General features: G+C 39.7%; 1 protein-coding gene across 1 annotated transcript; it reads left to right on the forward strand.

Moving 5' to 3' along the window:
- The first annotated feature begins 5,280 nt into the window (after nucleotides 1–5,280).
- rhbdl3 (rhomboid, veinlet-like 3 (Drosophila)) lies at nucleotides 5,281–25,036 on the forward strand. The gene is made up of 7 exons (XM_053332428.1): nucleotides 5,281–5,365; nucleotides 11,730–11,954; nucleotides 12,523–12,671; nucleotides 18,005–18,117; nucleotides 22,436–22,536; nucleotides 23,242–23,302; nucleotides 24,225–25,036. Exons 2-7 carry the CDS (start codon nucleotides 11,730–11,732, stop codon nucleotides 24,494–24,496), a joined length of 921 nt encoding a protein of 306 aa, XP_053188403.1. The 5' UTR covers nucleotides 5,281–5,365; the 3' UTR covers nucleotides 24,497–25,036.
- The last annotated feature ends 2,896 nt before the right edge of the window (nucleotides 25,037–27,932 follow it).

Genomic DNA, 27,932 nt, shown 5'->3' on the forward strand with positions numbered 1-27,932 from the left:
GTTTTCCTCCTCTGCACTGACATTAGGCTACAGGCTACAGAGAAGCCCTCAGTATGAAAGCTTATTGGTTGTGAATATTTTGTGGTATTATGTCTGCACCGGGATCTGTATGTTTTTGTGTGTGTGTGTGTGTGTGTGTGTGTGTGTGTGTGTGTGTGTGTATGTGTGTGTGTGTTTTCGCGTTTGAGCTTATTTTAATCTAAGGGATTTGCATCACACTCTTTTTGCTGTTTGCAAAAATAAGCCTCAGGGAGCACAGACAATGACATAGTTATTAAATAAAATTGTCTGGGGATAAAAGTTCAGTTAAATTCACAATCTATTCTTACATGAAGAAGCTAAATACTTACCAGCATGTAAGCACTGCATTACCTAAAATCCTGTGCACTGTAGTATCAGTAATGTTGTGACTCAGAAAATAAACATCTCCAACTTTACCTTTTTTACTACATTATTATGTGGAGCTCACATAATCAACGATATTTAGAACAGTCACAGTCAAAACAATTGAGTAGAGCTGAGACAATTAGTTGATTAACCCATTAGGTGGTCATATTATCCTGCAACCATTTTTGTACTATTTCTTGACAGTTTATGTCAAAAATATAGTGGCTCCAGCTTCCTAATTGTAAATATTGTCTGTTTTTCTTCATCTCCTCTAAGAGTTAATTCAATATCCTATCTAAAGATCAGACCAAGCAATGAACAAAATATCAAACAAGCAATTTTAAAAATGGAAATTATGATTTTTCACTGCTTCAAATGAAGAAAATACTAATGGATAATGAAAATAATTGTTCGTTGCAGCAACTATAACAAGATTTTTTTTTTTAAATTTTAAACCCTAAAAAAACCCTTGAATGGAGAGTTTTTGTAATCATGTAGTGTCCTTTTCTGCGTGGACCTCTCAGTGCATCAGTAGGAAATGATCACTAATTGAAGAGAAGGGATTGGGTAAACCTTGCATGAAATTGCCATCAGAGGCCCATTGTTGAGTGTGTGTGTCCCTCTGCAGCTCCACCCCAGCAGCCAGCCTGTTGACTTCAGAGAGTGCTCACTCAACTATGAAGCCTGTGGTGTCGCAAACTGGAGCCAGGGAATATTTGTGTGTGTGTATGTGTGTGTGAGGAAAATAATGTATGGCTGCCTGCGTCTGGGAGTGACAGTTCGGAAGAGATAACTGCCACATTTATTGAGCTATTTATTTTTTTTCTGAGGGAGCTTGCATATTTGCTGAAGAGAGAAAGTGATGGGAGAAAGTGTGATAGTCGAGAGAGTGCGGGCATGAATGTAGGGTGAGGGGGTGTTCTGTGTGGGGCAGAGAGAGGAGGGTGGGGGTGGGCTGACTGGGGTTTTAGGGGTGCGTTGCGTGTGTGTGTGTGTTGTGTATTTGAGAGAGATGGGGGAGGTGTGTGGCGAGGGTCTTGGATTGGACTGTAATCCTTTAGTCCTGGTTGGGAATAACCCTGCACAGTCTGGGACAAACACTATGACAGACAGACACACACACACACACACACACACATATTGTCTCGCTCACTCATTGAGCGGTGAGAGGGGCTTTGGCTGACGTTACTTCATCATTACAAAATGTCCTGGCAGAAACTGGATGATTTACTACAAGACAAGGTCAGATTTTCCTGTTAAGTAGAGCTTTGCTTAAATGTGTGCATCAAGTGTGTGTGTGTGAGAGGGACAAAGATGTTTTGGTGTGTTGTGTACATTCAGGGGGATAATGTTGAGTGAATTTTGGACTTTGCAGTGCAAATCTTTATCATAGTCTGGAATTGACTTGTTTTTCTTCTTAGTATATAATATTTTGGAAAAATGAACTGTCCATGTTATATTATTTAGTACTTTATTAAGAGCAATGTAGAAATGATTTATTCACCTCTTTCCTCCTCCTCCTCTTCTGTTGGATGTCATGTGGCAGATGGCACACATTTAGACCAGTTGTCATAATTGAATAGCTCATTTCTGGTAAGGTGATTGCTTTTCCTTATCCAGCCACACCACTTCAGTATAGTCCATATAGTTGCATCCAGACAGAATCTAGTTTAAACAGTCAGACTGTAAGTCTGTATAATGTGGAGAAAAATACAAAGATTTGAAAGTCATAAAAAGCTTAATTTGAAATCACTCCCTCATTCACTACGTATGTATTAGACACTCTGTAGTTTTCTCTGTTGTGTTTTCTCTTTTCTCTGTACTGGGCAGTCAATTGAGATTTTGGACACTCATGAGTCATCATCATTTTGCATCGTCACTGACAGCTGTAGAGTGGCACCTCTGTAATTCTTCTTAATAAAATGCACATTGCAGGGATGCACAGGGGGTCGAGTGGTTAGAGCGCATGCTGACCCCGGTTCAAATCCTGATCAGAGGTCCTTTGCTGCATGTCACTCCCTCTTTTTCCCATGTTTCCTGTCTGTCTACTGCTTAATAAAGGTGTCTATGCCAACAATATCTTTAATGAATAAAATGCACATTGCATCAAGGGATTGCCAGCAGAAAGTAGTGTACATGTTATGGACTCTTTTCAAGAGCACTAATTACAATGTCAGACAGTAGTCTAAATGTAGTGCAGAATACATGTGCAGTAAATAGTGAGTAATTTCAGCTAGGCCTTCAACTTTACTTTTTGGCTTTGCACTTGCGCCAAAATATTCCCTCTCTGGTTCTTCTTCCTCTGCCTCCTATATCCTTAGTCACTGTCTGCCCCAGTAACACAAGTAAATAAAGGTGTTGGTGGAGGCAGGTGTCCCCCTGCAACAGAGCAGACTAACATTCACCTCTTCTGAGGCCCTATTCACGCCTGGTATTAACATTCGTCTTGGATGATCCAATCACAAGTGGACAGCTCTAAGTACTTCTGTTCACGCCTGACATTAGAATGCATCTCCACATGTGTCTCGAGTGACCACTTGTGATCAGATCTCACCTGTTCTATATGCAAATTAACACGTAAATCATTTCCATTTGCAATGCAGTAGAGACTCTCACATTGAGCTGAAATAAAATGTGTGCACATAAATTAGGTAAATAACATAAATAAACATAGTCTCTACTCTGTTTTGCTGTCATGGTCATGCTAGGCTTCTTTCCTCTCCTCTGCTCTCTATGTTTTCCCGAGGGTGGGCTTAACCCCTCCACACACACACACACACACACACACATGCACACACAGATAAACAGCGACATCTACACTCATGACGTTACTATAAGTGCAATAAAAGCTTTGAGGGTAAAAAGTCAATAAGAGTTATTTATTAATCTAATATATGCAAAGGATGGTGGAAGGACTTGAGGAGGGATGTACAAGACACATTGCTACACACTGCTAAAAGAATGTGGCCATATGCGGCCCAGACCACATCTGAATATTGTCTGTACCTGTACTTAGAGCTGTCCACTTATGATCGGATCACCCAACACGCATTTTAATTACAGGTGTGAACAGGGCCTGAGAGACTCTGCATTTATATAATAGAGCAATCTGCACACTCGTGGAGAGTCTTTCCATGTCATATCTTAATATACAGTACCTAATACTGCATTAGCATGCTTGCCAGACAGTGTTATCTGCCAAAGGCACGAATGATTATGGAGATAATCCTCTCACATATCACTTATTAAGGAAGCTGAACCTGCCAGAACACAGCACATACATTTAATTAACTGTGTCCACAGAAGGTGCATGAAATCAATTTTCATCCAAATGTGATTATACACTTGATTACTACAGTAAGATCTCAAAGATGACATTGAGGGGAAAGTATACTGACAATTATCGCCTTAACGGGAGAAAAACTGCATTATCACTGTTAGGTAATATTGTGAAAAACAACACTAGGAAGAGCCAAAACCTTGTCTCCCTGTTGTCATTTGGTAGAGCACAGAGCACCTGCTGCCAGCCTGGCTTTACTCAGCGTCTGCCAACACCGGCATATGGCAAACACACACACACACACACACACACACACACACACACACACACACACACATAAACTCATGCATGCGTGTACATGGGTACTATTCTATTTCTGGTTCAGAGGTGTTGGAACCTGGCAGGCGGCTCATTTTGTCTGAATGTCACATCTTTATGCATGGATTCACTGTATTTACACAGAAGGACATGGTACTCTCACACACATACACTTGCAAATATAAAGATACAAAATCACTCACACACAGTTACCTATACAGTACACTCACGCACAAAGGCGCATAGAGACACAGACATAGCAGCTGTCTGCTGCCCACCACTCACAAATAACCTGACATCAGAGATTTAAGCCGTATATTGACATATATTCTATTCCAGTTTGTCCTCAGTTGAACAGACAAACTGATACACAGCTGTAGCCTGTTCTGTTTTAGTATTGTTTTAGGGAGATCAAAAGCAACTTAATCTGTATCAATTAAGGCAGAATTATTCACTGGCAGTCTACTCCATTAGAAATAGAGTAATGGGTGTCCTTTCAAACCTCTTTTATAGCTCTTTTGGAAGTTGTTAACAACATCAAACAAAAGCAAAATTTATAGTTTTTCATATGTGGCAGTAAATTGCTGCTTCAGTTTTGAAGTCGTCAGCTATGAAGTGCAAAGAAAAGAGAATAGTGTACTGCACCATGATTACAATGGTAAGAAAGCTTTAGAAAACTGCAGAACCCTTTTCATATTCAGTGCTTAAGTAAACACTGCTCTGAAGGTCTTTTGAATTCATGCTTCTGTTTTGTTAGAATATCTCTGGTGTTTTTTTTGGCAAATTTGAATCCCTTTTCTATTCTGGCTGTGAATATGCTTAAAAACAGCCTGTGGTTAAATGTGGCACTCAGTGTCGTTTCAAAGTGAAATCTAAAGTGGTTAAAAGTTTCGGTTTATGCTGCCTCTTGGGCCAATTAGGGTTCTTGCATAAGATGCTCAGACTATGACTGTTTTTTTGGCTTTTGATGTTTGGCTGCACAGAAAATTATGTACTGAGGTATATTAACAGCTCATGAACTTCTTGTGTATTTTTTAGATCTTGTGCTTATCTGATATCCTGCATGTGTGTTGTGTTTGTAAGATACTGTACACCATGTAGTTTAGTGTGCTTGACGTGGTGATGTGTTCCTGTCTATTCTATTTAAAACATCCAGTAAAACACATTAAATAAAGTCTTAATCATTTTGCATGATATGTTTATGTATGTGTTCAACTGCAGTATGACCCAGAGAATTCGGGCTTCATCAGTACCGAGCGGTTCAGGGACCTGCTGGCGACCCACAGCTCTGAGCTTGACCCCCACAAACTAGAAGTCCTATTGGCCCTCGCCGATGGTAACGCTGATGGAAAGATCTGTTACCAGGACTTTGTCAACCTGGTGAGATACTTTAACCTTTTATAGACTCGCTGATGTTAATATTAAGCAGAAATCAATAGTTTATTAGGACCTCTTTACCCACATCTATGTTTAAATTTCCATCTCAAACTCTGGTCATTCTGTAGTATAATTCATGTTAGAACAAGAGTCTCTGCTAGCAGCTCTGTGAGGCCGTACCATAGGCCATATTGTACTTAGACACAGTAGTGCCTGGAGCTCAATGCTTACAGCATGTTAATACGTGCTAATCAGCACTTAACTCAAAGTACAGCTGATGCCAATGGGAATATTTTGCAGGATTTTAGTCATGAACCTAAGTACTCAACACATTCTAGTTTTGACTTTGTGCTGGTACTAGAGGAAAAGTCATGGGATCATCAAATTTATTCCAATTCATCCTGAGGGCGGGCGTGAATGTTTTATTCAAATTTGGAGATATTTTACTCAGAACCAAAAATGTCAACCTCATGAAGATGCCAGAGGAGAATTTGGGATCAGGAAAGTGTGGAAATAGCATAATTTTCTGGGGATCATGAATATCAACACAATTTTATGGCAATCCAACTAATAGGTGTTCACTTATTTCAGTCTTGACCAATGTGGTGGACCGATTGACTAATCTAGAGCTGCTAGCGTGGCTAGAAACCTCACTGTCTTATTATCTGCACCTTGCTGTTTGGTCACACATCAAACTTTTTTTCCATTTTTAAATTCCAGTCCTAGAAGCAATATTCCAAGATCCCCCTCAGCTACAAAGTGGAGAGTCTTTCTAATAGGAAGTGACTCTCTGTCTGGTGATAAATTCCCCTCTAACGCTCTCCTTGCCCCACTTTCAGTTTCACCTTCAAACTGCTGCCTGCTGCTGATTGTCCAATGTCTCACTCAAGCATCTCCAGCTGTGCTTGCTGCCTCATAAAATTTTCTGTTTTTCACTTTGTTGTTGCTGTTCCTCATGGGAGGCTGAACTGCTGACCTAAGACAGTGTGACGTCCTCTTGGTGTGGGTGTAGCTGTGTGGTAAACAATAACTATTGGGTGGCTGAGGGGTGGGATGGAAGGGTGCGTCTGTGGAGACTGTACGGAATTCATTGTTGTTTGTGAGTGTGAGTATGTCCATCTCATGCTTTCTCTCTTGTTCATTCCAGAGTTGTTTATTGTGTGATACAGTGGGTGAGGAATGGGCTTGTTGGAAGCTTGGAAAAATGTAAAAAGGCCTTTTGCTGTTGGTTTTCACTGGTCCATTCAAGTGACGTGACACACTGTGGGTTATGATGTGCTTCTGAGAGTGAGATAGAGAGAAATGGGGTGTGAGTATCTGTTTGTACATTCACATTTTTTGTGTGTGCGCCCCCCCCCCCCCCCCCCCCCGCAATGGTTTTGTATTCATGGATGCTGCCACAACAGAAGCTGAACACAGAGAGTAATACATGCAGGAAAGAAAACAAGAAAGAATGAAAGACTGATGCGACTTGTATTCATGATTATGGTAATGTTTTGAACAGTTAACTTATTCATGCTGAAAAAAAAACATTTGCTGGATCCAGCTCTCTAATGCTGTCTCACTGTATTTATTTTTGGGTTTTGTATTGTGTCAGTTTGGATGCAAAAAAATTGATGCTTTTGTCACTATTTTTAGACTAAAAATTATATACCAAATGATTAGCTGATTTATCAAGAAAATAATCTTTACATTTATCAATAGTTTTTCAGTATTTTTATTTGTAGACATTTCATAGTTAAAACTATTGAAAAATAATAATCAAATTAACCAGTAATGAAAATAATCAGTAGTCACAGAAACTAATAACTAGTTACAAATACTAATAACATAAACTTAGTTTATGCAGAGGTTTGGTAGTGATCACCTTTTTTGAGCCAATATTGAAGTCTAAATGTGTGTTATCTTTAAGAAGTATTACATGCATGCAACCATAGTTCATTGGAAATGTTACGACTTGGCTCATAAATATCATATGAATATCGAAAGGAATGTAAGGAATGTAAATACAAGATAATGGACTTTCTAAGGGCAGACATTCATGGTCTTCAAGATAAAGATCAAAGGATCATGGTCAATTTGGGAACTTGAGTGAGAGTTATAAATATTCCTACAGGTTAATCAGCAATGTCTGGTCTCTGCTGGTACATTTCTGCCCCCACAGAAGGAAGGAACGAAGGAAGAATAGAGAGGAGAGGAGGTGGGCCATTATAGACAGAGACAAACTGCGAGGGGTTTATTTGTCGAGCCATCTCTCCTTTGCACCACAGCTCCTCCATCAATGTGATTGTCAGTAATTGCCTGCTCACTTCTCTGACACAGGCAGCATTCAAACCACTGCTCACTCCCTCACTCCCTTTACCCCATCTTCCCTCTATCCATCTTCTCTCACTCTTTACCTTTACCTTTGACGCTATTCTTTTGCATAGACTCTCAGCTTTTTTTCCCCGCTGTTGCTTCCTTATCTATGTCTTTTCTCTTTTATTGTCGGTATGTCTCTCTCTGTCTAACTCCCTCTCATACATCACACTGAATCGCTGCCTTCTTTGCGACCTGGGTTGAAATGGGCTTTTATAAATGGTTTATACTTCCTAAAATATCTACAAACTGGTTCAACCAGTCTGTTTTTCCTCAGTGGAGTGAAATTATGGAATGCTCATGATGTGCCTGTGTGTATCCACTCTTGTATGTCCTGTTTTGGATGGTGTATGCGTGATTCTGATGTTTTTTGGTTGAGATACAATACATGCTTTGCAGCCACCCTGTGGACCCAGCGGGAGTGGTAGTACAGAGGGCCATGGCAAAAAAGCAGAACTTGGCTAAATTTTCCCAGCTCAACTCTGTATTGGCAAATTAAATATGTGCAAGCACACATTCCTGGTAGATTACTTTGTAACATGGACGCTGTTTTTCTATGGCTTCCCTCACAAATATTGCAAGAAAGATAAAGTGATTAAAGATTTTAGACTTTTAAGTAGTTTCACATCTTATAAGTAATAAAACTTATAAATCTTTCACTCAAACTGGACTTTCTGGACTATATTTCACAGTCTCAGTGGAACTTGAAAAAAGCCAGCCCCCTTCACTGCAGCCCCTTGCATATTTTAACACAGGGCTGTTTTCAGACTGAACGCCCACTAATGGCTCTTTTCCACTATACAGTTCTAGCACTACTCGACTTGACTCCACTCGACTCTACTCTTTTTTTTTGCGTTTCCATTAGGGATAGTACCTGGTACCTGGTACTTTTTCAGTACCTGCTCTGCTGAGGTTCCAAGCGAGCCGAGCCGATACGCCAAGTGCCTGCTCATGTGGGAATGTTGGGTCTCTTTAAAATTAAAACCTGAAGAGTACGGTTTAGAACTGTTCTATGTGTAAAGTGCCTTGAGGTGACTTTGTTGTGATTTGGCGCTATACAAATAAAGATTGATTGATTGATCTTTAAAAATGAACATATGGGTGTAATGCTCAGGTGTCCACAGTCCCTCTCTTCCAGTCTTCATCATCTTTCTATGCTTCCCTCTTCCATCTGTCCACTTCTATCTCCTTTTTATTTGTCGCTCTGTCTTTGTCTTTGTTTCTTGGTTACATCTCTCTGCTCTGTCCCTCTCCTCTGATTCTGTTTTCCATTAATCAAACAGGGAAATTGTCTCTAGCTGGTCGACCTATTTGTCCCCTTCAACTCCTTTACTCCCCTCTCCCCCTCTCCTCTTGTCAGTAGGTAAACAGACGTCACTCTTTCTTTTGTGTCGTACAAAGAGGAAAGGAATTGCAGTCACTTCACACGAAGAATTGACTGTCTTTATGGAGCATGGCTGCCTGAGGGGAGGTCTGTGTGTGTGTGCGTGCGTGTTTTTGCTACCTCATTGGGACCTTTTCTAGTATAAACATCAACCTTGTTGGGACTAGTAGTCCTCATGGGGACCAAAGCCCAGTCCTAATGTAATGTAATTTCTGAGATACTGGATAAAGTTAGGAGCAAGGTTTGAATTGATGTTAGGTTAGGGTTAGGCATTAATTGGTTTTTGTCAGGATTAGCGTTTGGGTTAGGCTGTCGTGAATGAACAGAAGTCAATGCAATGTCCTAACAAGGATAGTGGTGCAAACTGTGTGTGTGTGTGTGTGTGTGTGTGTGTGTGTGTGTGTGTGTGTGTGTTCACACTCTATAGTGTGCGGTCTGGAAGCGACCATGGTAACCCCTAATCATTTTCCCACAGTTCTCTCTGTCTGACAGAAAGGCTGAAATAATTGGCTTTTTCTGAAATTTATCTCCAAGCAGTGATTCCTGCAGAGACACTAAAAGTCTCATTAAACAGAGTCAGAAGAACCATCAGCAAACTGTCCATACAGTGATTTTTATTGATATATTGATTTTACATCTGTCGTCTTATCACTGTCTTCTTTTTTTGTTTTTTGTTGTTGTACTCATGTTTTCAACTCCATCAGATTGAAATAACTAAATTGTGATATTGTACATTTGTTTTTTTAAGCTTTTCACAGTTAAGCCCATTATCTTTAAACCAGAATGATCCTTACTGCTCTGTTACTGCACAATGTCATTAACATTTTAAGGCGAGTAAAAGTTGTAACTTTTGGAGTTATATCATCCATTATACACTATTTAGTAAGCCTTTATAGCGACTAGCCACATTAAATTGATCTATTCTACCCTTGCTGAAAACAGTATCAACTATCTTTATTGCCTTAAAATAACATCCACTAACTGACACATTTGGACTTCCTAAGATCCTGGAGACTCAAATTCAATAGTAGATTTGAGTTATGGAGTGTGACATAAACAGAGCAGAGCAGGAAAGCGATTGGGGAAGGTGAGGGAGAGAGAGGCAGACAGACAGTGAGAGGGAGAGAGGGAGGGAAGGAGACAGTAGTAGAGAATTGGGACAGGAGTCATTGCATCGTCTTGGAGAATCTTTAAAAACACACAGCAAGTGTAATGAAAGACAGAGAAATTGCTAAAGCTTCATGGAGCTTTTTTCAAATATCCCTCATCATTATTATTTCTTTATTTTGAGTGGAATTACATTGGACATACATTGCATATCACCCTTTCCAGGATTAGTAATATTATTTCTATTTCATTGTGTCCCCTTTTTATTTTATGTCAGCAGTTGATAAAAATAACATGTTTCCCAAACCAGCAGCTGAAGCATCCAATTACTTTTTATTCTCACATTTTTTACCTGCTTGTTGCAGTGATACTGAATTGTGACCCCTCAAAAACTTACTAAAAATGTCTACCACTGTATGTGATAACTTTGTGATCCTTTATTGGCTCGAGTTGTAATAACGTTGTCTGATGAGTACATTCTCAACAGTTGTTTTAGAGTAAGAAAATAAATGTGAGGACTCTTATCATTTCTGAATCTGAAATTCAAAAAAGACAAGTTTCTTTTCTAAGAGAGATCCATGAATAATTTTAACATGAGATTTAGCTACAAAAAACATTTCTAATCCTCTCTGTAGACAGTTTTTTTATTGGCTGTTTGTTGAGCATGTATGTTCAACAAAAATGTGTGTGTGTGTGTGTGTGTGTGTGTGTGTGTGTGTGTGTGTGTGTGTGTGTGTGTGTGTGTTTTAAATGCCATTATATTTCTGTAATTTGTAGAGTGTGTGGAGCGTTTCAAAATGAGATGCACACGATTTGAAAAATGTCACGGCTAAGCTTGGAAAATAATTGCACCAAATCAAAATAGAAGACAGTGCTTTTGAAATGAAAGCAGGAGAGTCATTTCATAAGGTAAAAAATTAAGGAAAAAAACCCTCACTGACAGGATCTTTTATAACTGAAAGCTTCTGAATGATGAACTGCTTGTGAAGTCCCTGCCTCTTAAAAATGAACATATTCTGCATATGTTTGTAAATGAAGTCTTCATAGACAGAGAGGGGTTTGGTGGTTGCTAGGTGATGATGCTGGCATTTTGTTGCCACAGTGAGGAGGGGTCTGCCAGTGTGCTTGACTGAGGAGGATTGGTGTGTGTGTGTGTGTGTTTGTATTTGTGTGGTCTGTACCAAGAGTAGAGTGCCTGTGTGTGTTTAGGCTTCAGTAGTACATTAAATGTTACAAAATAATCTATATCTTTAATTTTTTGTATGTTAAAAGTAACAATTAATTTGTGGGTATACTGGATTTGGTTACTAAAATAAAATCATATCAAGTAGCAAAAGTAAAGCAGTCGAAATCTCTAACCGTCACTTCACCCCTCTCAACTTCCCCTGGTGCCCTCCCCTCCCTCTTCTTTCTTCCTTCCTGGCCTTGCTTTTCACTCCCCTTCCTTCTCCCATCTCTTCCTCCACATCCTCACTCTACCTCCGTTTCACCCCCCTTTACCATTCTCTCTTCCTACAGATGAGTAACAAACGCTCCAACAGTTTCCGGAGGGCCATTCTCCAGGGCAGCAGGCAGCTTAAAGGCTGCAGTCTCAGAGATGAGGTTGGTTTGGGACTGTCCCAACGACTAGTCCGACATGTCGCCTATGAGACACTGCCCCGCGAGGTCGACCGCAAGTGGTACTTTGACAGCTACACTTATTGCCCCCCACCCTGGCTCATCCTGGCTATCACCATTGCAGAGGTAAGCTACATAGAATAGACAGACCTATATACCTTCCTGTTAATTAAAGGTAATTAAAGGTAATTAAAGGTATTAAAGGTAAAATGTTTTGACCACTAGGGGCAATAGAAGCAATGTTTTGATGAGTGGGTCCCAATTTGGTTTGTACCCTGACGCACATGCAGATAACTTTAAAGAACTGTGTAAAGGTTTTGCATTATATCAAATGTTGTGGCAATAATGATTACTAAAAGTCATCGTGTATTATTGTATTTTGTATTGTGTATTTATGTAATACAATTAAAAAGTCCAGTAGAGAATCAATGTTGTTATCTGTGGTAAAATAATACGAAGTACTTCAAAACAATTAACTCTTGAGCTTGTTGATCCTTTGGGATTTTTATTCGACTGCACGTCCTCCCCCAGTTAATGTAGTTAATTTGATAACTCTTGATGCATAAATAAAGTCTGTGTTCAACATTCATCTAATTACTGGGGTGATTCATTTACTGATTTTTGATGCCAAGCAGTATTTCATGGTATTTATTGTGATGTATTTATTAATTAATTTTTGCCTGTGCTCTTCCAGGTTGCTGTTTTCATGTACTATGGCTGCCACCTGGACCGCTTGGTCCTGCAGGTGTCCAGTCCATCATTCCTCAAGAGTCCCCTGCCTTACCACCCACAGCTCCGGGCCCAGGCCTGGAGGTACCTCACCTACATTTTCATGCACACTGGGTGAGTTCACATTTGTCTGTTAGAATTTAATATGACCAGCATCCAGATTTTGAATCCTGAAAAAGCCTCAATGTAATATTAAGTCATCCGTCTGTTGTTATTCATAAACTGAAAATAATTAGATAATATTTAGTCATGAAAAAGAAATGCAGATAAAGAAGAGGAGCTTCCTTATCTTATCCTTTGGGCAAAAGAGGGATTCTAAGTTGCCAACAAGTCTTTGGATGCAGTTCATAATATTCAGTCAATTCAGAGTATGTGAAGTTACAAAACAAACAAACAAGGGACAAATAATCTTGTGGGCTAGAGTATCCCTCCCTCTCATTTTCTCCATCATAATTGCCCTTCTAGGTAAATGTAGCCTCAGGCAATAGTGAGAACTAATAAAGTGATCATTTAATTAGGAGAGCTGGGAGACGCTGACAGACACACTGACAGACACACTGACAGACACACTGACAGACATGACTGTACAGTGTATACATAAACTACAAGTGATGAACTGAGGGATAGAATAAGGCAGGTGGGATGTTTAATGTTACTATGAACTACTTACAAAGGGACATACTGACTGTAAAAGAAGTCTTATATGGATCAATTTATTTAAAAAAAGTAAAAACTGTTTAACATATACTAAGCTAGAAAGGGAGAGAAAGTTAGGGGGAAGTGGTGTTTCTGACTTATTTTGATTATATTGAAGTGAGGAAATAATCTTGACATTCCAGGCCTCACAACCTTATCTCATGAAAATCGTGAAATTTTAAAGTCCTCACGTACAAATTCCAGGAAGAATATCTTCATCCTCTTCTGCTGTGATGCAATATCAACTTATGTTATGAAGAAATTATTTTGACAAAGAGCTCCACTAATGTGTCACATTTTATGTGAAATTGGTATATTGATTATCATCTATATATGCTAAGCTCGTCTCACTGATGCTCTTCCATCATGGTGTGATATTCCTCTTTTCATCTCTGAATCTCACAGCTGGCTCCTGTTAAACCAGAATAGGTTCAGTCACAAGTGAAATCTCATCCCCTGTGGTTTTACGTTGATTGCTGCTTCTATGGGATGCTCGCCAACTCAATGTCTGCAATATGTGTCCAGCCAGGGTGGTGGAGCTGCACTAAATGATTCCAAGTCTACAAAATGCTGATATATGTTTGATCTTTTCGAACAAACGGATTCAAATTTTATGAATACTGAGCAACCTTTAATATCAGTATAAGTTATTGCACAGCTTTGTTAAACCATTTTTGGTCCACTTTGAACCTTGAAGATTATACTTCAAATATAACCTTCCTATCACTATTCAACACCCACCGCTCATGGCCATGCACAGTGTCTTTTCAGAGATTCACTTGCATGCACACACATGCACACATGTACACACCGTGTAATCCCGTCAACAGCTTAGCAGCACTGATCCTTTCCGAATCTCAGTTCTAAAACAGAGTGTAAATATCAGCCCCCAAAAACAAACCTCATGAGAGCACCATGCCCTACCGTCTTTTTCTCTCTCGCTCTGTGTCACACACACAAAAGCGACGTGTCTATGGCAGCTGGGACAGCTTTTTGCAGTGAAAGATTAATTTCCAGTTGCATTTGGCCTTCTTTTGTCCATTTCTCAATGTTATAAAAGCAAGTTTGGCTTAAAGTAATAAATGTGGGGGGAACTCTGTAGATTTTACCCTTCAAAGTCTGTATGTTTGAGAAAAGTTATATAAAGTCCTTTAAGGAAACATAGGGCTGAAGACTACAAGTTTGAAAATGTAAAAAATCTGTGGATGTGGAGCAAGTGGCAAATACCATGGTGACATAAGTGCAATGCTGCTGATGGACACTAGATGCTTGCTCTAATTGACTAAGTGACTTCTCTCTAGAAATACAAAGTCAATATTTGTTTTTAACATTAAGTGTGAGGGTGGCCATTTTGGATATCATTGCTCTTAAGACTTGAAGACCTACAATAGGCCTTGATATTTGCTGCAGCTTTATTTATATAGCGCATTTCAATACACAATGGCAACTCAATGTGCTTTACATAAAACAAGCATTTAACAGTAAGAATTGGAAATAAAAATCATAAAAACATGCAATTTCAGAAATACATGTGTACAGCATAACAGCTAAAAGCTGCTTCACCATGTTTAGTTTGAACTCTGGGCTCCACTATCTGACCTGAGTCAGTAGATCTCAGAGCTCTACTGGGTTTATATTCTACTAACATGTCATTCATGTATTCTGGACCTAAACCATTTAGTGATTTGTAGACCAGTAGCAGAAAGTGTGAGTCTATCAGCACGCCAAGGTTTCAGACTTGGTCCCTAGTTTTTAGAGAGAGTGACTCGAGATGTTTACTGACAGCAATCCTCTTCTCTTTATTGCCAAAAACAATGACCTCAGTTTTGTCCTGATTTAATTGAAGGACATTTTGGTTCATCCAGTTTGTTACTTGCTCTAAACAGTGACACAGTGACTGTATTGGACTGTAGTCATCTGGAGACAGTGCTAGGTATATCTGTGTGTCATCTGCATAACTGTGATAGTTTAAATTAGAGTTCTGCAGAATTTGACCCAAAGGCAACATATATAGACTGAACAGAAGGGGTCCAAGAACTGACCCCTGCACCATTTTATTGTTTTGTGTTGATATTTAACCTTATGGACTGGATTTTTTCACTGAAAAAGCATTGCATTTTTCTGTGGAAAGGAGTTCTGGAGCTATCTATTTAAGGGGTTTTGTAAGCTTATCAACCGTAGCAAACACAGTACGAGTGTTGTTGATGTTCTTAATAATTTCAGAAAAGTGTTGCTGTCTAGCCTTGAGTAACTCATAGTTAAAATTACAAAGACTTTGTTTGTAGAGGTCAAGGTGAATTTGAAGTTTAGTTTTTCTCCACTTACGCTCTGCTTTCCTGCATTCTGTTTTTAAAGCCTTTATCATAGTGTTCCTCCATGGTGTTTTCTGTCTGCTCAAGGTTGTCTTAGTTTTAATAGGTGCAACAGCATCCATGACATAACCATAAGCAGCAACTCTGTGCTTCAAACCAGCTCCAATGGAAACCAATGGTTACACCTTGCTACATCTTTACATCAGTCTACACTGTGGAGTTAGAAGGAGGTGAAGTTACCAGACCTCCTTAGCCCGCTCCTCACCTCAGCTTCAGGCTAGTAGCTTGAAGTTACATTAGCAGTTACTACACCTGAATCTGTACAGTTGCGTGAATTAAGTTGAGTTACATTGCGAGTAATGCAGATGCCAGGTTTTGACAAGCAATAGGAATGTGTGGAATACAAAAAGACAATATTTCTGGTTCTGCTGTATTGATTTTGATCCTTTTTTATTGTTCATTGTGAGTCCAACACTGTTACAAGTGTGATGCGAAATTGATGGAATACTTTTGAATGTTGACTTGTTCGGCATCCATTGTTTTGTTTCTCATAAATAATTCTCCTTGTTTGGAAAGCAGTCCAATTTGCGTCACTTCTCTTTTCTTTTTCAGAAGTGCATTATAGTGTATTCATCAGTTTGACGCAGCTGAGACGTGGGAGTTAGTTGTGCCAAGTTTAGCACTTAAAAAGTTCAGCTGTACTTTGGTGAGCGGGTGATAAAAAAAGGAGAAGATTAAACAGTGCTTTCGTTGAGCGCCCTGACAGACCATGGTCATGTGGACACAATAGGACCTCTCATGGGTATCCACAAATCTGCCAGACAGTGCAGCCCATCCCTCACAGCCTCATTAGCAATATAGAAATAGATAACTGCTGTTATCTGGAGTGGAGTTGTCCTTGTGCATTCGGACAGGCCTCTCCCAGCTAATCAATAACCCCCATTGTCTCTCTGATCACTGGAACAATCCTCTGTGCCGCACATTGTAGTTTAGGTGGCTGGTTTATTTCAAACTAAATAGATTATTGGCCCTGTCTAGTGTTTTTCCTGCTTGTATTGAGAAAATTGTGTGTGTATGTGTGTGTGTGTGTGTGCTCATTTGTTAGGAGAATGTTTGTTTTCATTTCTATAATGATGCAGATGTTGTTTGTTTTGTTGAGAACGAGCCGTCAAGACTCACTGCATTCACCAGTTGAGTCTGTCAAACTGTCAAACGAGTGGAAAAAAGGAGACTCCTGAAAGTTATCTTTGCCTCTCTCATTTGTCTTTCAGCAAATGTGAAACGGAGATGACAGTATCATTCAGACAGAAACAGAGAAAAGAGAGAAAATGTTACTGAAGAGAGTGAAGATAGAAAGAGGAAGAGAGAGAGGCTGAAAAGCTGGATTATGCTAGCTGCTGTCCTTTTGGATTCTGCTGTGACACCCAAATTTGTCTGCACTGCTGACTGAGGATTGGCTGGAAGGACTCTCCAGCCATGAAGGGCACAGGGAATATGTCTCTCTGTGTGTGTGTGTGAACAACGTATCCCTTGCTTACAGTCATCATACTGAAACACAAGCCATGAGGGGCTTTTGGATGAATTTACAGCAGCCCCACAGCTCTTTTATCTTCCTATTGTGCTGTGTGTGCATGTGTGTGATTCTGCAAGAGCATTTCTGTGTGTATGAGTGTGATTTTTGTGTGTGTGTCGGGTGCCCCTGTGTCTGTTTATATGTAATGTTTGAGTGCACTGGAGTATGTTGATGATTATCTGTTGATAGCCACAATAGTGTGAGTGTGATTTGATGAAGGAGCAGATGTTCTGTGTGTGTGTGTGTGTGTGTGTGTGTGTGTGTGTGTGTGTGTGTGTGTGTGTGTGTGTGTGTGTGTGTGTGTATGTGTGTGTGTCTGTGTGTGTGTGCGTGGGCAAGCCTAATAATAGTCTTGTAGGGAACAGGATGGTGATGATGGAATATACTAGAAACCTAACACTGCACACTCGTACACTCTATAACTGGTCTGAATCTTATTATTTTAAAATCATTTTGGTGTGTGAAATACAACTGACTATTTGCTTAAGAATTTCCTCTACTATTGTTTTCATTATTGGTCAAAAAATGTGTGTTTTTTCTATTTGTTCTAAATTCACGCACATACATCCATAACCCATGTAATCTTGTCTACAACTTTGCTACACACATAATTCCCAGCTGTTAAAACTAAAATTTAAAGAAAACAAACCTTAGTGAACACTAGTCAGACTCACCCACTCTTCAGCTGTCCACTCTCTGTCTTTCTTCCTGTGTTTCAAAACTTAAAAAGAGCACCTGCAAATATTTTACGCATTACAAATGTATAAATATGTTTTTTGACTCTCACAATGTTGGTTCATACTTGTATCTAGCAATGCCAACAATGAGACTGTGTGTGTGTGTGTGTGTGTGTGTGTGTGTTACAGGATTGAACACTTGAGCCTGAACATGGCCATGCAGCTTCTGGTTGGAGTCCCTCTCGAAATGGTCCATGGAGCCCTGAGGATCGGACTAGTCTATGTGTGTGGTGTGCTGGCAGGTGGGTACAAACACACTGACACACTCGCACATATTCACAATCTCAACAAACATTTCCGTCTCTCTTATCTACACACTCGCACACACTCCATCCCAGAGACAAAAACACACTCTTTATGTTTTTTCCCCTTCCACTGTTGTTCCATCTGCTTGTTGTGTGTTTTTTATGTATTCAACAGCCTATCAGGTTCCAGCCAGGATGTTGGTTGATACTGGTCAATGAGAAAAATTGAGCGTGTGTGTGGTGTGTTTAGGACAGATGGCACAGCACTGGCTTTGTGTTTCAGTCCTCCTACCAGACGTGGTGGGATACAGGGGGTCGTCAGTGCCCCATCAAAGCCCCCTCATCCCCCTATGGTCATGTATAATAGGGCAGAGTAAAGAGAGCCATCTCAAATGGAGCTCAGTCAAGACAAACACACACGCACACACACGCACACACATGCACACACACACACACACACACACACACACACGATAATATTGAAACAGAAAGGGGGCAGTGTGTGAAGTAGGGATGAAGAGAGAGAGAAGAGACAGAGGATGGAAGATGAATTCATAAGTGTTAATAAGCCTAAGAGATTTAGGAGCGGAAATCAGGATATGAGAAACACGGAGATGGGAGAGAAGAGGATGTGGGTGAGATTTTGGAGAAACCAAGTAAGCAACTACAAATAAGAAAGAGAGAGCAGACACACAGCTTTGAACGAAATGTCCTGCTTCCCTATCAACCCCAGACACTGGTGCAATTTCAGTGTTTAGCCCTCTTCTGCTGACACAATGAGTCTGCATTTCCGTGTGTGTGTGATCACTGTTATGTCTTTACTTTACTGAATCAGTACACACTAATCCACACTGGTGTTTCCACCACTAAACCAAATATTACTATTTTTTAAAAACATTTTTAGTGACCATGGGTGACACTTTTTTTTTTAGCTTTTGCATAACTCTGAAATAACTCTGAAATATTTTGTTACTGGAAAAAGCAAAGACATTTTTTTTAATATTCATGAAAATTATGTCTCATTTTCACTCTCTCGATCTATGAGTCTCCATCTGTGTGTGTGTGTGTGTGTGTGTGTGTGTTTGTGTTTGTGTGTGTGTGTGTGTGTGTGTGTGTGCGTGCCATGCAGGGGTCAGTGACAAATACCCTGGGGATACCAGCTGTGGCGGCCTGTAGCATTAACCTCACAGTGAAATGAGGAGACGCACCATAAATCACACACATTTATGTACACACACAGGCACACCCGTCTGCAGTTTTAATTAGATATCGACCACCAGCGGAAGAGAGGAGGCACGCTCTGGTTGTTTTTCCTGTGATGTTTTGGTTCGTTGTGTTTGGCTGGATTTTTTTTTCTTTCAATTTGGCTGCAGAAGCACTCCAGCCAAAGTCACATTTCTCTCCTCAGATTATATAACATTTAACAACAAGTGGTGAATGTGATAAGGCGACTTATCGTTTAGTAGATAGGCATCCATTTTTACAGGCTCCAGTTTTATGTGTGACTATTTTTACAACACACTGACTTCTATTGGATAGTAAACCATATAGAAGGATGGAAAATAGTCCCAATGAAATTTACTGTTTAAAATGTATTATCATTTTATATTATATAAAAATTCATATTATCATCTTATATAACAGGGATTTCTGATGCAGCTGTAAAATATCACCCCTTTATTGCAAGTTTCAATCCTTGATCATTTTTATCAAGTGCTTCACAGTTAGTTACACAAACATTGAATTTGAATTTGATACACACAAAAAATACCAGATAGTATGAAGAAAACAAAAACAAGCGACAGTGGGGCTCAGCTGGCATACACAGAGGTTAGGGCAAAGTTCAAAGGTCAAGTAATGAGTCGGAGAGAGGTTGATGACCCTCGACACCCAGCACACACTCTGACACTTTAATGGAAACAATGGACTATAGACAGCAGACAAGTACACAGACAAAATAAAACAAGTCTACACACACAGTTAGCATCAGACAGGTGCAGCAACAGTCAAAAACGAGGGTACAGCAGCAGAGGATCAGACAGAAAAACAGACATTCAGACAATAAAGGCAAGAACAGAGTCTCTGTGGGAGAGAGTGAAATCACACAGCCCCACACAATCAATATACAAAATTCTACTATGATGACTTTGTGTATTCAGCTCAGCATGCAGCCAAACTGTTGATTTGTTCCCTTTATGAGTGCTGAGTGCTGATGTATATTATTAATTCACCTCATATCCGTGCTTCCTTTGTCTCCAGTGTGGATGAACAGCCACAATAAATGAGATGCCACTTCATACTCGTAAAACTACAGGTCTCTTGGGGCCTGCAGAGGTACTGTGAGAGACCATGCCCATGTCTGAGTGTGTTTGTGTGCACTGGCAACTACAGTACTAAAATAATGTTATTAAACCAAGTGAATTATGGGATGGAGGTCACCTAGACACAGTTGCTAAAGACAGAGGTGTTTGAGTGTCTGTACGGGGGGATTGGAATCTTTTTTTCAGTATTCCCTTCAGTTCCATTGTTGAGGTCACAATTAAAGCCAATGTTGATTCTTGATTTAAAGTGTTTTCTTCTTCTTTTCCAAAGTTAATAGTCTTGATTCTTGAATCCAGTATCCCCTCAACAACTTGTGTGTATCTGCATGTGTGCCGTTAGTTAAGTGAGAGGAAACCATTTCCCGTAATATGCTTATGTAAGTGTGTGAGTGTGTGTTTCTCTTCCGTCTTGATGCCAATGAGGAAAATGACAACATGTATTATAATGATTGAAAACATAACTATTATTAGGACTGTACTGTATGTGCACACCAAGAGCAGTTTTCTTTCCACATCACTGAATTCCCTCAGGACCGTCCACTGTGTCTCCCCATTCTGCATTAAAAACAAAGGCAACTGGTCATACATTTATATTTATGAGACAGTAAGAAAGAAAGACAAAGATGGATAGAGAAAGTAGAAGACCATTCATCAACAGCTTCATGTGCTCTCCTATGCAGTATGGGGAGTAGTCTCTCATATACTAAGCATCAATAATGTACACAGGTCAGTGCCATGGCGAGAAGAGAAGGAAATGATACACTAAGAAATGAAGAATAGAAAGTAAGGGAAAGAAAGAGAGTGAGAGGGGGGTGTGTTTGGGTAGTTTAATAGTCCGACTATGCATTTCTCTATTTCTTTTTTTCTTTTATTCTGTCTTTTGCACATAGACTGCAGTGAGAACAAATCTTTGGAGAGTTTCTGAATATCCCATATTTAAAGTTTTGAATGCTTGATTGGATCTTTTGTGCCTGTGATGAATTGGTACCAAGGTGCTATAGAGAGCAATTTTCTGTTTGCAACTGCCCAATTTGTATGAATTAATTCGTTTTACATAAAATGTGCACCCAGTGTGTGCTGGTACAGTATGAACCAACCTTTATTCATGGGGGCCTATTTATAATAGACCCACATTCAATAGTGAGTAGCAAAGCTTCCTTTATGCCATACAAAATAGATGTTTTCAATGCACAAATGACCACAGCTAGTATAAAAAACAGTTTGAATTAGTCAGTTAGTCACAGCGTCTGCCAGTGTGACCCTCTGAAAAGTGAAAGCTCAGACTCAAGTTGGTATATATATTTGAAGTGGTATGGTGTCACTTTCTTTGCATATTGTTATAGAAAATGTACACACACTATACTGTTTTTATCCATTCATCCCCAAATTGATCAATCTCACAACAAGGTTGTTTAGCTGTTTCGGAGCTTTCAGTTATATCATGAGTTGTCCTGTTGTGCAAATTGTAGTTCGAATTTCTATTTCTAAGCACTGTGAAAGACGGGTTCATAATTCTTAAAGTTGTGTCTTCAAGCAATTGTCAGGTGCCTGTATGAAAACTGTAACAGATTTTCCTTGCTATATTCATTCTTCATGTCTGTACTGACCATGACGAGATTCTTTCTTAATGTGCTTTCAATAAAAATGGAAGCACAAAATCCACAGTCCTCCTGTGAAAAAATGTTTTTGAAAGTTTGTCTGAGATAATTATGAGGCTTGAATTGTCCAAAGTAGTCAAATCAAGTTGATGTCCTGATGTTACAAATTTCCCTTTTTCTGTTGCTTCCACTGCAGCTCAACAGGGAAGCACAAGGGGGAGATTTGCACCTCTAATGTAATGAAACATTACTGATTTTGTTTTTAATCTAAACAACTTTACATTGTAATATCGTCAGTATTTTAATTTTGGTGACCCCACAACCTTCTTACCTTCGACCTTCTCTCATAATTTGTTGTTTGGTATGAGTGACCTATGATTTTTCTCATCATTACAGGGTCTCTGGCAGTGTCTGTCACTGATATGACGGCTCCTGTGGTTGGGTCATCTGGGGGAGTGTATGCCCTGGTCTCAGCACACTTGGCCAACGTAGTGATGGTAAGTTATTTCATATGTATGTGCATCTGGGTGTAGATGATTATCATTTCACTCAGTTGTCCTGTCACTAAAGAGCATTGCCACATCATCAAAGCAGCCTGTTTTAGGGGCCCAGCAGGTGCTGCTCTATCTACAGATGCCATACATTCCACAACATCAGTGTTTCCTTTTCCCCCCTCAAAGATCTGAAAAGTGTGTAAGCAAGCGCACATGTTTGTGTGACAGCATGTGAAGACATCCCACCCCATTCCCTTGGCTCTGTGCTGTCCTTTTTCATCTATGCTTGCTCTATTTGGCTTAAAACCCAACCCATTCCCACCCTTCCTCTGTGTCTGACATCACACACACATTTGGCAACAGGCACTCAAGGTCAACCTCTATTATATGTAATAAGGTGCTCATTATGTACCCTTCCATATCCACCACATCGTTCTTGGGGTCCAGATGGAGGAGATTTTCGTCCTCCTCTCAACTGAAATCATATTATCTCCCTCAGCAACCACAGATTGGGGGTCAGTGTCTGTGGGGCTTTCAAAATTGACATGAATTGAGACAGAGGGCGTGATCTCATGTCATGTAATGTCAGCATGTATGTGTGTCTGAGAGAGACTTGACCTTCATGCACAGTTTTTCCAGTCTTTATCTCCAGAATTAGAACAATTTCTCATGAATTCTCCATCCTTCTCTTTCTCTCTCTGTCTGTAGAATTGGTCGGGAATGAAGTGTCAGTTTAAGTTATTCCGGATGGCCATGGCTCTGGTTTGCAGTAAGTCTGAATAAAGTGGCCGCACTTGACTTTCAACTCAGCTTAAAGGATCATATTAGCAACATTCTATATTCTCTATTTGTTATTGTCAACAAATCCTGTGGAAAAACTAGCAATGCATTAAATCTGTTTTTCTGTTTTTTTACAACTTCTCTACCCTGTCTGTGGCACTTTCCAAGCCCATTTATTCCTGTTGAGGATAATGCTTTCTGTTTATTTTGTTTTATTTTATTTTGATGTGTTTTTAGTTTTTGGGCAACAGTGATGGCATAAGCTATATCAGGCTTTGGCTACACAGACTGTACTTGTTAGGAGGATCAATTTGTTGTTGGTTCTGGTCTTTTCATTGGATTTGTTGACAATAAGAAAATTATAGAATAGACTTAAATACTTATTTATTCACCACAGGAGTTGAACTTTTAATTTTAATACCACCACTAGAATGTGGTCTGATAGCAGAGGTATAGCATTTTCCCACAGAGGTATATAATAATTTTAAACTTTCTGGTGGTGTAACATCTGCCCATGGTGAATGTCTAATGTGTCCAATGTGAATGTCTAATAGGAAAAGGGCCGTAGTCTGGAAGGTACCTCCTTAGTTTTTTGTTTTATTTAGATCATTTAGGATAAAACTAGGTCAGCCTTCTTGTGTATTTCAACTAAAGGGCATGCTTGCTCTTGACCTATATTGTTCAGTAGCTGCATGGCATTGAGCCAGGAAATTTGTAAAAGTAGAGAGGTGAGGAATATAAATAGTAGGATTTTACACAGGAAGCTTTTACCAATGCAGTTTATCATAAAAGATCAGCGTAGACTGTCTTGAACAAAACTGTAGCTCAGTGACCCAGTAATAGTTTTTGATAACCATGGACAACGTGCTTACTCACATCATATATTTCTCTCTCTTTCTTTCTGCTTGTAGTGAGTGTAGAGTTTGGTCGGGCAGTGTGGCTACGGTTCTACCCTCCAGCCTTCCCTCCGTGCCCCAACCCCAGCTTTGTAGCACACCTGGGAGGGGTCGTGGTGGGTCTGACGCTCGGTGTGGTGATCCTACAGAACTACGAGCAGCGACTCCAGGAGCAGTCCCTGTTTTGGATCTTTTTCTGTGTCTACACCTTGTTTGTGCTCTGCGCTGTCTTCTGGAACATCTTCGCTTACAACTTGCTCGACGTGAGACTGCCCCCGCCACCATGACGTGGTTATTAGAGGCAGACACAACATTGTATTTCCTTTTTTCCTCCATTGGTAAATGCTTGACCACCTGGCTGGATGAGTCCCCTCACCCTTTATATTCAGAGCCCTATTGTGGGGTGAGGAGAATCATCTGACAGTCACTTTATCCTTTCTGATGCAGGGATGGGTACCTGACATGCAACAGCCTCCTCTGTTGGTGTCCATACACTTGCTGCCTTTTTGGGATAAGCTTTACCATCGTTCCTGCTTACCATACAAACTAACCCCATCTGCTCTTTGTCTTTGTCTCTGTTGGACGTCTGGCTCAAGAGTGTCAGCCAGTGGGGCTTTTGTTGACAACACTGAGTTGACAAACAAGAAGCCTTGGATCTAATACAACAGGAACAAGCAGGAACAGTCTTGTCCACATGGCTTAACCTTCTCTGCCTCTTCATCCTCGACCCAACGGTGCCTACTCATGGAGACATCAGCCTGATGAAAGTATATCTGCACAGTTGCCTCTTGTGTAGGGTGACAGCAGCAAAACCCTGCAGTATAAACAGATTTCATACGAAAAGGAAAGAAAATCCCTAAAATCCTGTAATCTGTCTGTGCCCTCAACATCAGTAAATGAACAATAAGATCAATTTAGGCTTAATTGGTGTTTTGTCATCATCATGAGCATGAGAGGTTCAGACTAAACAGACGGCAGGGTTTCTAAACCTCTGCTGCATTACCTCCAGGTTTCACTGCAGTGAGTGGGTTTGCAGTATATAGGCTACAACAACCTTCAAAAGTCATTATGAATTTACCAATGAAGAGGGATGAGGGTTATGTAATCAGTGTTGCCTTCAGGATTTGGCACTTCTTCACAAAAGAAGTAGTTTGTGTTCAGCACTGTTTGAACGTCAAAGTTGTGTCTTTGACTTTTTTGTGTGCGCAAGGAGCAACAATTGTAACATTGTGTATACAGATAAAAAGAAGCAGAAGTGCCATTCAGACTTTTAAGCTTTCAGAAATGATGCCAAAACATTGCTATAAGCACAAGGGAAAAAGCACATCCCTTGACAAGTATTGCTCTTGTGTTAAAGCGAAATGAATCTAATTTTGTCTGTTAAGAGTCAGTCGAATGTAACAGAAAATGTCTCTCACTGACACCCTTGGGACAGCCTAGAGGTGCAGTCAAATTCTCATCATTTTGTTGTCCCCTTTGGGGAGTTGCAGTGATTTTTGCACCAGTAGAAAACTGCAAATAAATGATAAACATTTATTTATTGATGGGGAGGTGGTGAATTAAGGAAGATTGGATTAATGAAAACATTCTCCAACATGGACAGTTTGGCCAGCCTGAATAAATCTAGTCTTTTTCTCATAACCAAACGTAGAAGAGCACACATGCCTGACCTCGACTACATCCGGGCTGGGGTCATTTCACTCTCAGTTCAGGTCACAGTGGGGGAAAGAAGTCAATCAGTGGTCAATGGTCCTGTCAATGGTCCTGTCACAACTTTTTGTTGTTAATTGATTGAACTGGAATAGAGGGTGCATGACCCCAGCCCTAGACTGTAGGTCTAAAACTGTACTGTACTTTAACCTCATGTTACACTGGTAACTGCTTCGCACAAACATTATTATAATGTGATTAAATACAGATTAATATTTTAACATGCATTTGCTGTTTATTTTTTTTAACTTGGTGATATTGGTATGTTGTGTAAATTGTTTGGTCCATCTGCATTGTGATATGTTCGCTATATCCTGTATGTACCCTATTTAAAAATTGGTTACAGATGGTCTGGGATTGTATATAATAAGGGCTATGATGCAAAACTGAGTGAGGGGTAAATAACTGATAATATTTTAACATTGTGCATATTTTGTAGATTTGATATGTACATACTGGAGTACATTAAACAGTTTTATACAGAAACAAAATTTCTTTGGATTTATTTCCTCCCCTATATCTGCATCTCAGAATTGTTGTTGTTTCATTCATTTCACCATTATTTAGCTGTTTAGCAAATACAAAATAGAAAGGAAATGTGCTTTGTTATCTTTCTTGTGAGTGAGTATGGACACACATGCATGTCTCAGTATGTTTGTGAAGGTTTGAACCCAGTTGTACTGCTCAAAAATCTCAATGTGACATTACCTCAGGTCACACATGCTCATACACACACAGCCGTTTTATTCAGTATCTAGGGACAGGAATTACCCCTCATTGTGCAAAGAAAAGTGCCTCAATCCAAGCAGGTCTGCAGCCTTAAAACCAGATTAGCTTCAAACCCAGCGTTTAAAAAGAGCTCAGGGCCCCAGACTGAAGAGCCAGGGTAAGAGCCTCTGTGAAAAAGCATGCGTCAAAGTGATCAATGAAATTTGGGAGCATACAAGAGTCAGCCATAATTCATTCAGAGAAGGGACCCTTTAAGCTGTCACTGAACGTCTTCTCTGTCTAGCCAGTACAACCATATGGAGAGCAGCGGTTTTGAAGGCGTACAATGAAAAATTCATTAGGTGGCCAAGGAACGTCGCCTCAGTAGCGTTCCCCCTTCATAAATCTCAAATTTCACAGGTAATCATTCACCTTGGAGAAAAAGAGAAGACAAGGGAAACTGTAGGGATTGAAAATCTGTCTGAATGCATTTGTAGTAACTCTGCATTTATATGGCCTGCAGAGAGCAGTACTTATAACAATTTGGCTCTGTTTTAATATGCAGTGCACACTTGTTTAGCAACATGCAAATAGATGAAGCAAGGTTGACAATGTAGTCTTGAATGATTATTACCACTGTTTCTAACTAAAACATACTGCCTTTTAAGCTTATGTAGATTTAAATGAATGATGATAATGATGATGATGTTAAAGTGTCATAAGTGGTGTAGCAGTTATTTATGTTTTCATTTTATCTTGTAAGTGTGTGTGAATGTTGTCTATACAATACATATGTGTCTGTGTATGTGAATGTGTTATTGTACTCAATTAGATAACCTATTTTGTACTTTTACTATTCTTGACATCATAGTGACATTGGTCAGTGTACATCAATGCTGTGCAGTGGCTAATTCAATGATCTCTAGTATTAATATGACACCAGCAATTATTACACTGCAAGGCCAACTTTTTGTGGCTTTGTGCAGGCCAGTGAAGTTCCTTAGAAACAGGTTTATTGCCAAGTATGTTTACACATAAAAGGAATTAGCCAGGGTGTTTTGGTACATACCAGTCAAAAAATAGTAGGTAAAAAGAAACATGCCACTACCACGAAAGATAGGTAATATAACTATATATAAAAATGAACTATTATATAAATCATTTTGATATATAACTATGTATAAAAATGTACAGTTACAATGTGAAATATCATAAAGTATATTAAAACTTTATTTCAAGTCAAAGGAGCTATGGAATGGTACAAGATATTGATGGGGAATAAGTAAAAGTTCACAGTATAAAAAA

This window comes from Scomber japonicus, chromosome 2 (assembly GCF_027409825.1).
Source record: "Scomber japonicus isolate fScoJap1 chromosome 2, fScoJap1.pri, whole genome shotgun sequence".
NCBI classification, from domain to species: domain Eukaryota; kingdom Metazoa; phylum Chordata; class Actinopteri; order Scombriformes; family Scombridae; genus Scomber; species Scomber japonicus.

Bases quoted from the DNA above. Each gene is read 5' to 3' on its own strand.
- rhbdl3 (XM_053332428.1), top strand. From the start codon at position 11,730: ATGAGTAACAAACGCTCCAACAGTTTCCGGAGGGCCATTCTCCAGGGC. The intron at 11,955-12,522 runs GTAAGCTACATA...GTGCTCTTCCAG, and splicing joins TGGCTATCACCATTGCAGAG to GTTGCTGTTTTCATGTACTA. The intron at 23,303-24,224 runs GTAAGTCTGAAT...TTCTGCTTGTAG, and splicing joins GGCCATGGCTCTGGTTTGCA to TGAGTGTAGAGTTTGGTCGG.